Source organism: Chiloscyllium punctatum, chromosome 33 (genome assembly GCF_047496795.1).
Source record: "Chiloscyllium punctatum isolate Juve2018m chromosome 33, sChiPun1.3, whole genome shotgun sequence".
Lineage (NCBI taxonomy): Eukaryota > Metazoa > Chordata > Chondrichthyes > Orectolobiformes > Hemiscylliidae > Chiloscyllium > Chiloscyllium punctatum.
Window position 1 is genome coordinate 29,426,253 of NC_092771.1, and position 11,951 is coordinate 29,438,203.

The window sequence follows — 11,951 nt, forward strand, 5'->3', positions numbered from 1 at the left end:
TATATCACATTTAATTCACTCACCTGTCCAATTGTGCATGTCTTCCTCTTTATTTCAAAGTTGTCTGAAATTCAAATGACAATGTAATTGGGTTCATATGCTTGATCAATATATCTCCTTCCCAGAACAAACTTTCTTATTTATTGGTAAACATTGTTTTCATGTTGTGAAATAGTTAAATGGCTTCAATCTTTACAGACCATTTGATCCAATTGACCAGTGCCACGTAATTGATTTCTCATTGGTTTTTGCTACAGGACATTAGTTCCATTCCTAAGGGAGGACATTCTCACACACATCCCAAAAGCTTTTGGATGAGTGCAGGTTTTAACTTGACTGGTACATTTTCATGCAGCTACAGGTAAACATAAAAGCTAAGGTTACAAAAAATTCACTTAGAGTCTCAAACAATTGAAGTTATATCAAGTTGGGTTAAAGCTGCAGAATTTGATCCATAGCTTGATAATTCCGTAAATTGTGGTACGAAAATATGTTTTGTTCCTGTATTAATGCTACTTCTTCTCTGCAGAACCAATCATCGCAATCATAGCCGTAGTATGTGTGGTCGTACCAATTTGCATTGTTGGGGTTTACTTAATCAGAAGAAAACAACAAATGGCCAAAGGTAAGTAAGAACTTTAAATTGTTGAATTCAAACTTAGAAAATTGTAATTGAGTGCAAACTCCTCACAGCAATTTTTAACTTTGTCTTTCCAATCTCATACATGTCTTGTGGCGAACTCTCAACAACAGGACTGAGGTATGAATGGGCTTTTCTCAGTTTTGGGGCAAATTTGTTGTAACTTCTGCTCATTTAATGAAACATTCACAGTTTCTTCTTTTCTTTTAATAACTATAGCGATAATAATGCTCAACTAACACAGGAAAATGAATGTAAGTGACTTGAATTATTCTCCACCTCTACCAAGTCTGTTTTTAATCAGAGTTGAAAGTAAAATCACACGATGCGTATCTGTTCTTCTGTCTAGGTGTTGCATATGCAGTGGTTCCCAGAAGGGAAAAGTCAGTTGAAAATGAACTTGTTGCCTACTCAGTGACAGAGGTTCCAGCACCACCAAACCAGCCAAGGCCTGACAAAGGGAAGGAGAAAATCCACACAACCTCTGCTTCCACAGAGCATGTGTATTGTTTGATCAAAGAGCCAGCAGTTAAAAGGTAAACAGCTTGCCATATTCTTACTGACAAAACTGACAGCAGGGAAGTTTATGGAGGATCAGAAAATGATTTAAATTATGTGGAAGCCCATACTGACAGATGAGTTCTTCTCCACCATGACCCTCCTCGAAGACCATAACAAATAGGTCATAATTCGGGGATGCCGATGTTGGACCGGGGTGGAAAAAGTTAACAATCACACAACACCAGGTTAAAGTGTTTTGGAAGCGCTAGCTTTTGGAGCTGCAAAAGATGTGTGGGTTAGATGGATTGCTCACAGTGTCCAGGGATGTGCAGGCTAGGTGGATAGGGTGGGTCTGGGTGGGGTACTCTGCGGACTCAATGGGTCAAATGGTCTGCTTCCACACAGTAAGGATTCTACTGTATTCCACTTCCTTTGAAACCCTGCATTATTTAAATCACTGTACATTAGCCTGTGCCACTGGGTTACAGGGTAGGGATCTCTCTACACTCTATTAACAAGATTTCTCAACTTCAAACTCAGTGGAGCTAGGACATCTTCACTTCTCACACTTCACAGCCTGTTTGAGTCAAAGTGTCAGTTTAGCTGCTGCTCTTTACATTACTACACAGGATCACACAGGATCACACAGGATAGATGGCACAGGTCATTCAGCCCAACCAGTCAAAATTGGTGTCTATGCTTCACTTAAGTGTCTGCCCATTTTCCATCATCGAAATCCACAAGAGTAACCATCTATTGCCTTCTCTCTTCTAAGTTGTCCAACCTCCCATTTCATGTATCTAAACTATTCACTTTAATAACTCTGTGGTAGCGAGTTCCACACTATCACCACAGTGGATCTAGCTGATAAAGTGGTGACAAGTGGGAGCATAGGCTGTCAGGGAAGGATGTGGTGGAAATGTGGAACTTTTTCAAAGAGCAGATACGACGTGTCCTTGATATGTATGTACCTATCAGGCAGGAAAGAAACGGTCGTGTGAGGGAGCCTTGGTTGACGAGGGAGGTTGAATGTCTAGTAAAGAGGAAGAAGGAGGCTTACATAAGGTTGAGGAAACAGGGTTCAGACAGAGCAGTGGAGGGATACAGGATAGCCAGAAGGGACCTGAAGAAAGGGATTAGGAGAGCTAAGAGAGGGCATGAAAAATCCTTGGCAGATAGGATCAAGGATAACCCCAAGGCATTTTATGCGTATGTGAGAAACCTGAGAATGACGAGAACGAGGGTAGGTCCGATCAAGGACAGTAGTGGGAGACTGTGTATTGAGTCGGAAGAGATAGGAGAGGTCTTGAACAAGTACTTCTCTTCAGTATTTACGAACGAGAGGGACCGTATTGTTGAAGAGGAGAGTGTGAAACGGACTGTTAAGCTAGAAGAGATATCTGTTAGGAAGGAAGATGTGTTGGACATTTTGAACAACTTGAGGATAGACAAGTCCCCTGGGCCTGACGGGATATATCCTAGGATTATGTGGGAAGCAAGAGAGGAAATTGCAGTACCGTTGGCAATGATCTTCTCATCTTCACTGGCAACGGGGGTGGTACCAGGGGACTGGAAAGTAGCGAATGTTGTGCCCCTGTTCAAAAAAGGGAATAGGGATAACCCCAGGAATTACAGGCCAGTTAGTCTTACTTCTGTGGTAGGCAAAGTAATGGAAAGGGTACTGAGGGATAGGATTTATGAGTATCTGGAACGACACTGCTTGATTAGGGACAGCTAGCATGGATTTGTGAAGGGTAGGTCTTGCCTTACAAGTCTTATTGAATTCTTTGAGGAGGTGACCAAGCAGGTGGATGAGGGTAGAGCAGTGGATGTAGTGTACATGGATTTTAGTAAGGCATTTGATAAGGTTCCCCATGGTAGGCTTATGCGGAAAGTCAGGAGGCATGGGATAGAGGGAAATTTGGCCAATTGGATAGAAAACTGGCTAACCGGTCGAAGGCAGAGAGTGGTGGTAGATGGTAAATATTCAGCCTGGAGCTCAGTTACAAGTGGAGTTCCGCAGGGATCAGTTCTGGGTCCTCTGCTGTTTGTAATTTTTATTAATGACTTAGATGAGGGAGTCGAAGGGTGGGTCAGTAAATTTGCAGATGATACAAAGATAGGTGGAGTTGTGGACAGTGAGGAGGGCATTTGTCGTTTGCAAAGGGACTTAGATATGATGCAGAGCTGGGCTGAGGAGTGGCAGATGGAGTTCAACCCTGCCAAGTGTGAGGTTGTCCATTTTGGAAGAACAAATAAGAATGCGGAATACAGGGTTAATGGTAGGGTTCTTAGTCAGGTGGAGGAACAGAGGGATCTTGGGGTCTATGTACATAGATCTTTGAAAGTTGCCACTCAGGTGGATAGAGTTTGTAAGAAGGCCTATGGTGTATTATCGTTCATTAGCAGAGGGATTGAATTCAAGAGTCGTGAAGTGATGTTGCAGCTGTACAGGACTTTGGTTAGGCCACATTTGGAGTACTGTGTGCAGTTCTGGTCGCCTCACTTTAGGAAAGATGTGGAAGCTTTGGAGAGGGTGCAGAGAAGATTTACCAGGATGTTGCCTGGAATGGAGAGTAGGTCGTACGAGGATAGGTTGAGAGTTCTCGGCCTTTTCTCATTGGAACGGCGAAGGATGAGGGGTGACTTGATAGAGGTTTATAAGATGATCAGAGGAATAGATAGAGTAGACAGTCAGAAACTTTTTCCCCGGGTACAACAGAGTGTTACAAGGGGACATAAATTTAAGGTGAAGGGTGGAAGGTATAGGGGAGATGTCAGGGGTGGGTTCTTTACCCAGAGAGTGGTGGGGGCATGGAATGCGCTGCCCGTGGGAGTGGTAGAGTCAGAATCATTGACGACCTTTAAGCGGCATTTGGATAGGTACATGGATGGGTGCTTAACCTAGGTTAGAAGTTCGGCACAACATCGTGGGCCGAAGGGCCTGTTCTGTGCTGTATTGTTCTATGTTCTATATTCTATGTTCTATGTTCTAAAGCTGATCTCATCAAGAAAGCTTGGGGAGAAACAGAGTCAGAGTTTGTGACAAAGATGTAGAAAGCCAAAGAAACAAAGACGTAAAGAGGCAGACAGACTGAGAGAGACATACAAACACAGGGGGTTGGATTTTCATGGAGTTGGGTGCGAAAATACGTGCATTATGCATTCTTAGCAATGAGCTCAGATATTAATTTGGGTATTGAATCAGAGCCATAGAGGTCTACAGCATTGTAAAAGACCCTTTGGACCATCTAATTATTCTAGCGTCTAACTACCTAACTAGTCTAATCCCATTTTCCACCTTTTGGACCTGTTAAAGGAATAAAGTAGAAAAGTAGTTATTGCAACTGTACAAAGTACTAGTGAGACCACACCTGGAATATTGTGTACAATTTAAGTCTCCTTACTTGAGGAGAGATGTAATTACATTGAAGGCAGTTCAGTGGAGATTCACAAGATTGATTCTAGAGATCTCTTATAAAGAGAGATGAGCAAGTTAGCCCTAAACTCTCTGGAGTTTAGAAGAATTAATGGAGATCTAATTAAGATTAAGAAGATGCTAAGAGGGATGGATAAAGTAGATGTAGAAAGGATGTTTCCCCTTCTGGGGTAATCTAGGTCGCAGTATTAGGGTTGGGGTAGCACATTTAAAACAGAAATGAGGAGACATTAATTCTCTCCAAGGATCATGAATCTGTGGAATTCACTACCCCAAAGTGCAGTGGATGCTGGGACATTGAATAAATGTAAGAATTTTACACAGAGGGTGGTACACATATGGAATGAGCTGCCAGCTGAAATGGTTGAGGTGGGTGCATTCACAACATCTAAAAGGCATTTGGACAGATACATAGATAGGAAAGGGTGAGAAGAATGTGGGCCAGGTGCAGGGAAATGGGGTTAATGTTGATGGACATTTTGGTCGGCATGGACCCGTTTGGGCCATAGGGCCTGTCTTCATGCTGTAGGACTTGATGACTCCATGACTCTAAGGAAGTAAACAGATTTTTAAATAGTAATGGGCTGAAGGATTGTGGAAAGCAGGAAGGAAAGTGAAGTTGAGGCTGAGATGAGATCTTATGTTTTTATGATGTTCTTATGTCCCTTGTTGCCCAATGTGTGACATACAAGTCTTATTGAATTCTTCGAGGAGGTGACCAAGCATGTGGATGAGGGTAGAGCAGTGGATGTAGTGTACATGGATTTTAGTAAGGCTTTTGATAAGGTTCCCCATGGTAGGCTTATGCGGAAAGTCAGGAGGCATGGGATAGAGGGAAATTTGGCCAATTGGATAGAAAACTGGCTAACCGGTCGAAGTCAGAGAGTGGTGGTAGATGGTAAATATTCAGCATGGAGTCCAGTTACAAGTGGAGTTCCGCAGGGATCAGTTCTGGGTCCTCTGCTGTTTGTAATTTTTATTAATGACTTAGAGGAGGGAGTCGAAGGGTGGGTCAGTAAATTTGCATATGATACAAAGATAGGTGGAGTTGTGGACAGTGAGGAGGGCTGTTGTCGGCTGCAGAGGGACTTAGATATGATGCAGAGCTGGGCTGAGGAGTGGCAGATGGAGTTCAACCCTGCCAAGTGTGAGGTTGTCCATTTTGGAAGAACAAATAAGAATGCGGAATACAGGGTTAATGGTAGGGTTCTTGGTCAGGTGGAGGAACAGAGGGATCTTGGGGTCTATGTACATAGATCTTTGAAGGTTGCCACTCAGGTGGATAGAGTTTGTAAGAAGGCCTATGGAGTATTATCGTTCATTAGCAGAGGGATTGAATTCAAGAGTCGTGAAGTGATGTTGCAGCTGTACAGGACTTTGGTTAGGCCACATTTGGAGTACTGTGTGCAGTTCTGGTCGCCTCACTTTAGGAAAGATGTGGAAGCTTTGGAGAGGGTGCAGAGAAGATTTACCAGGATGTTGCCTGGAATGGAGAGTAGGTCGTACGAGGATAGGTTGAGAGTTCTCGGCCTTTTCTCGTTGGAACGGCGAAGGATGAGGGGTGACTTGATAGAGGTTTATAAGATGATCAGAGGAATAGATAGAGTAGACAGTCAGAAACTTTTTCCCCGGGTACAACAGAGTGTTACAAGGGGACATAAATTTAAGGTGAAGGGTGGAAGGTATAGGGGAGATGTCAGGGGTGGGTTCTTTACCCAGAGAGTGGTGGGGGCATGGAATGCGCTGCCCGAGGGAGTGGTAGAGTCAGAATCATTGGCGACCTTTAAGTGGCATTTGGATAGGTACATGGATGGGTGCTTAATCTAGGATAGAAGTGCGGCTCAACATCGTGGGCCGAAGGGCCTGTTCTGTGCTGTATTGTTCTATGTTCTATGTTCTATGTTCTATGTTCTATACCAGCCTAGGTCTAAAGGTGCCCAGGTCTTTCAGTATGCCGTATGCATTATGAGGAGCTTTGGCACCCAGGGTAAGAAATTGTTTGTTTGATTGACATTTCTGTTATCCTCTGTTGGGAGTGTGGTGCTGGAAAAGCTGGTCAGACAGCATCCGAGGATCCGGAAAATCGACGTTCCGGTCTGGAGCCCTTCATCAGGCCTCGGCTGGTATTGGGCAACAAGAGATATAATAATATCGGAAAAACATAAGATCTCATCTCATCTGGTATCCTGTCAGTTGCACAATTTTTATTTCCTCAAATGTAAAATGTGTAAGGTGTACTTGCAGTTTCTGCTTTTGATATTTTCAAGGGCCTGGATGATTGACATTTGCATTTTTCTGAAGTAAATCTGTCTCTTTAAAAGAAATTGGAATGTTATGACTAAATGACCAACTGTTTTTATAGCTTTATTTTTAACATACCCTATTATCACTAGGGCTATTAGGTCTATACTATGGAAACATGGATATCAAAGTACCTTAACTTGGCATAAAGAGTTTGAGGGGTCTTGGGAGCTGGATGGGGACAGAGCTGGTATGAGAGAAGATGGTAGGTGATTGGATTGAGGCATAAGGAACACGTGTGTAGGCTGAAGGAGTGAGACGGCATGAGTGCTTTCTGTTTTTATTATAAGTGGGACAAAGTCCCTTTCACTGTCTCTCCATTCAACACTCTAAAGGGACTGCTTCCTCCTTGGTATCTGGTTAACAGCTCCATCACTCCCAAATGGAGTTATTACCCAAGCACATCAATCCTTTTGCATCCTCCTTTCTCACAGTCTAAGAGCACAAACACTCCTTCCAAATAAAACAGTGATTTAGTTGTATTTGTTTCAATTTTATACAAGGTATTTGTTGCTCATGATGTGGTCTCCTCTACATTATGGGACTGAGACCTTCATTCGATCCACAAGCTTGACCACAAGCTCCCACTTGCCTGTCATTTTAATTGTCTACCTTTCTCCCAGTCTGACCACTCTGTCCATAACCTGCCATAGTGTTTCAATGAAGCTCAATGCATACTCCTCGTCTTTCATCAGGTACTTCACAGCTGTCAGACTCAACAGGAAGTTTAAACATTTTAGATCCTCACCTCTGTCCTCATTTCATTTTTATGTGTTTTTCTTTTGCTAGTTTGTAGTTTACTGCTAAAACCTTTACTTTGTGATCAGATAGCAGCTTTCCTGCCATTCACAACTCTTCCATATAAATCTTTTATTTAATTACTTGTCGTAACACCACTCCCTTTGGCTTCCCCCCTCCCTTAACTTCCACCCTAAGACACAGCATCCCTTTTTTCCTTCTTCCCACCATCCCCAGTACATACTCCTGCCATCAATCCTTCAAAATCTTTCACATTTCTAGAGATAGCCAGCCGAAGAGAAAGAGAGAGAGAAAAACAGGGAGACAGAGAGAGTAAGACAAAGAGAGAGAGACAGAGAGAGAGAGACAGACAGAGACAGAGAGAGAGAGAGCGACAGAGAGACAGAGACAGACAGACAGAGAGAGAGACAGAGAGAGAGAGAGACAGACAGACAGACAGAGACAGAGACAGAGACACAGAGAGAGAGAGACAGATAAAGAGGAACAGAGTGAGAGAGAGAAAGAGAAAGAGAAAGAGAGAGACAAAACAACAAAGATGATATTGCATAATCACCTCTCCACATACTTTAACAAAACAAGAACTGCGGACTGTTGTTTAACATTGTCTAAGTCTGTGTGTCTTCATGTTTCATTTTGTGTTTTCATAGAGATGGAGACAAGACTGAAATTCAGGAAGTGGAAAGTAAGTAGTTTAGATCTTAGAATCTAAGCACACTCTGTAAACATTCTAAAGTTTAATGGAATGAAACATCTCCCAGATGTCCATGGTTTGTTGCGAATCTCATTAAACATGCTATCTCCTCACATCTAGGCGAAGATGACAGGAGCCATAGGGCCTCTGCACCCATCGAGCTCAACAATCAGTCACTGCTCAACCAAGGAGATCCAATGTACTCTTTGATTGGCAGCCCAGGGGAAGAGAGTCTCAGACATACAGTACCACAATCTGACATGAAGGCAAATGACCCAAAGCATGGCCTGTTAAAAATGGAGGAAAATCCGATTTATTCTACACAGACGAAACCATGCCACAGTTGACTAACTGGAGGATTTCATGTTTAAATTCATAGTGGTGCATGTTTTTCACAAATATTTAAATATCTTAGAATTATCATATTCAGGAACAGGTAGTGAATATTTTCCCACTGCAGGCACCTGAAAGGGGTAGGGAGGACTGTTGCTGTGTGGCGGGATGGATACAATTAGCTATTGCCGCACCATTTCTCCTGACTCATATAATGGGTGTAAGAGAAATCCGATATCAAGACAAAGTTTTTGTGATCAAATTGTCAGCAACTCTGGGCTGACCCACATTCAGACTTTAGAGGTCCATCTGGCAGAGTCCAGTAGTAAAGGGTCTGACACTTGTTGTACGACAAAAGTAGAAGATTGGTTTTACCCTGAACCTTGCCATAGTCTGGGAGGTGAGCTCCTAAACGATTACATCCTGTCCCCTCCCTCAAACTGCTCCATCCCCTTGTGATTGATGCTCTGTCCTTGTTGTGATGTCTAGAACTCACAGACTGGGACTGAAACTAGGGTCAGGAATTTTCCTCTTTCCTTCCTGGGTGCTGGGAAGCCAGATAATGGATATACCCACCAACTCCAAAATGATGAGGTTGCCTGGAGTGCTGCATTAATGATCACTTTAAGGACCTAATTCCATGTGAACTGCAATTACTTCAGTTCCAGACAAGGTGATTCTGAGTTTGTTGAGCCGACTGGTGAACAGGTGCAGGAAGGTCAGCTTGTTGACGTGGGTCAACAGGGGAAACAGTCCTTGATTTGTGCAGGTCCAAGGGGCTCGACCCAGGGTGCGGGACTCCTGACTGTTGAGCCTCCTCACTGCCCTCTCTGGTGACCCACCTCTTCCCATGAACCCCAACCCCATAGAGCCCCCTTCCCCCCAACCCTCCCCTGCACGAATAACACATCTCGCTCATTCTGATCCTCCACCTGAGGGTCCAGCAGAAACCACAGTCCCAGCGTCTGCTGGGACTCCCTGCTTCAGCTTTGTAATTTTAGTAGATAACCAATCAGAAGCTTGACTGATGTGTGATCTGCGAGTCTTTCTGAACGAAATAGGCTGCGGGTGAACCCTTACGGTTCAACTCACCATCCACCTGGCTCAGCTTAATGGCCAAATGTAGTTTGTGGTGCAGCAAGATCCAATTTTTAGCCTCCATCATTTAGAAATGAGGGGACCCAGAGCTGGTGCAGCGTAGGTTTGACACAAAGCCAATTCTACTCAGCACAAGCCGTATTAAAGCTTAGCACAGTGCGCGCTAAAACATGCAGATAAAACAACCTGAAGATACAGAAGATCTGAAACAAAGAAAAACAGAAACAATGATGTTCAGAGTGGTTTTCCTTCATCACCTGACCTTTCTATGCCAGTAATGCTTTGTTGATGCTAGCTTTAACACCATACCCTTTCACCTTTTCCATCTGGGACTGTCTAGATCTCTAGAGGGTGGTCTTTTCTGTCTTGTAACATCGAGTTGTGAAAGGTGTCCCGCCCAGCTTTGCCTGACCCTCCAGGCTAACACAGCACCTCATTCAGTGTGGGAGTGACAGAGAGGGAGCCTGGAATGAAGGCTGGTCTATGAAATGGGTAATCACCCTGATATTGCTGGAGTGCTGTTTAGAATTAGTAGCGATGAGCATGGCTTGTTGATGCCTGAGGAATGTGGAGCATGTGTTTAGAGATTCACTGTGAAACTTCACAGGCTGAAAATGTGTATCAGGAAATTTGAGTGACAATCGAGTGCACAATACAGGTTAACAGGGAGATACTGAGGGAGTGCAGCAGTGTCAAAGGTGCTGCCTTTGGATGAAACATTAAAGATAGGACCCCTTTCATCTGTCTGCTAGCCTTTAAGAGTCCTTTGGCATTATTTTAAGGTCAATATTTTACTTGTTATTATCACAATACTATTCAGAGAAGCTTGCTGTGTGTAGATTGGCTGCTATTTCCTATATTTCAAAGTTTCTTCATTCACTGTAATGCTTACTGAAACATCCTGTGGTTATGAAAGACTCTATGATTGCAAACTGTCTTTCAGTCCATCCATCCATTTTCGGGAAAGGGGCAGCAAACAGAATTCAAATGGAAACTGACCCCTGCCAGGGCAAGTGTGTCTTGTAACCAATTACAGCATAGAATCTGTTTGAAGAGATCGACCTCACTAACACAGGATAGATCTGTGGGATCCCACAGAGGGACAAAGTATCCATTACACATCCAGGGCTGAAATTGATCTTTACCAAATGGACTTTGATTGGAATGGAAATTTGGCACAGCCTGAAACTGGCCACTGATTAACTGTGAGCTTCACAGAACTGACAAAGACCAATTTAATTTCCACCACACCCATATCGGGTCTCTGGAACAAGGCATGCTGCTCTGTGATATGCAAATATAACTTGTGCATTAAATCATTCAATAAAAATTGCTTTATAAATCTAAATGGTGATCAGAGTAATTACTCGAGCAGTGATTTTATGCTAAGCTGATTGAATAAGTTAACCAATGCCTGTGACAATCATGACAGTCAGGCTTGGTATCTCTGGGGTTTGAGAAGATCATGACCAATCAGCACTGACCACTGCCCAAGTCCTCTCTCTCCACAGATATAACACTGTTCCTGTTGTCATCCTTTCTTTGTTCACTTTAATTACTCTGATCCTCTGATCTTCTTCAGAAGGGGAGGAAATGGCCTGGTGTTATTATTGCAGGACTATTAAACCGGAGATCCAGATAATGTTCTGGGTACCTTGGTTTGAGTGGTGGGATTAGGAGTCTAATGATGACCATGAATCCATTGTTGATTGTCGGGGAAAAAAACCATCTGGCTCACTAACGTCCTTTAGGGAAGAAAACTACCATCCTTGCCTGGTCTGGCCTACATGTGACCCCAGACCCACAGCAATGTGGTTGAGGCTTCACTTAGGAATGAGTTATAAATGCTGGCCTAGTCGGCAATGCCCTCAACCTCTGAATGAATAAGGAAAAATAAAAGATCCTAAAAGGCATCATGTCAAACTGTTTAGGATTAAATATCAATTTTCACTGTTCCACCCATCAGGCAAGCCTGTCTATATCATTCTGTCGTCTAAAGCTTTCCTCCTCACCATTTATCACATCACCAATGTTCATGCCATTATGTGAATTTACTGATCGTATCTCTACATTCATATGTAGATTATTAATGAACACAAAGCAACAAGAGACCAAACCCCACAGTACACTTCGGCCAGCACTCCCTGTCATTAGCCAAGGGCTTTTAGCTGGCGAGTGAACTAGTCTCC

General features: G+C 43.3%; 1 protein-coding gene across 4 annotated transcripts in view; it reads left to right on the forward strand.

Moving 5' to 3' along the window:
- The window catches only part of LOC140458519 (uncharacterized), a 29,734-nt gene extending 18,668 nt beyond the window's left edge, over positions 1 to 11,066 (forward strand). For 2 of the 4 annotated variants that reach the window (XM_072553250.1, XM_072553249.1), the window contains exons 4-8: positions 530 to 760; positions 860 to 894; positions 990 to 1,176; positions 8,288 to 8,322; positions 8,452 to 11,066. In XM_072553250.1, coding sequence (XP_072409351.1) covers positions 726 to 760; positions 860 to 894; positions 990 to 1,176; positions 8,288 to 8,322; positions 8,452 to 8,678 — 519 coding nt within the window. In that variant the 5' untranslated portion in view covers positions 530 to 725 and the 3' untranslated portion in view covers positions 8,679 to 11,066. Of the gene's footprint in view, positions 1 to 529; positions 761 to 859; positions 895 to 989; positions 1,177 to 8,287; positions 8,323 to 8,451 lie in introns of those variants that run through there. The other 2 variants (XM_072553252.1, XM_072553248.1) reach the window with 2 other exon arrangements.
- The last annotated feature ends 885 nt before the right edge of the window (positions 11,067 to 11,951 follow it).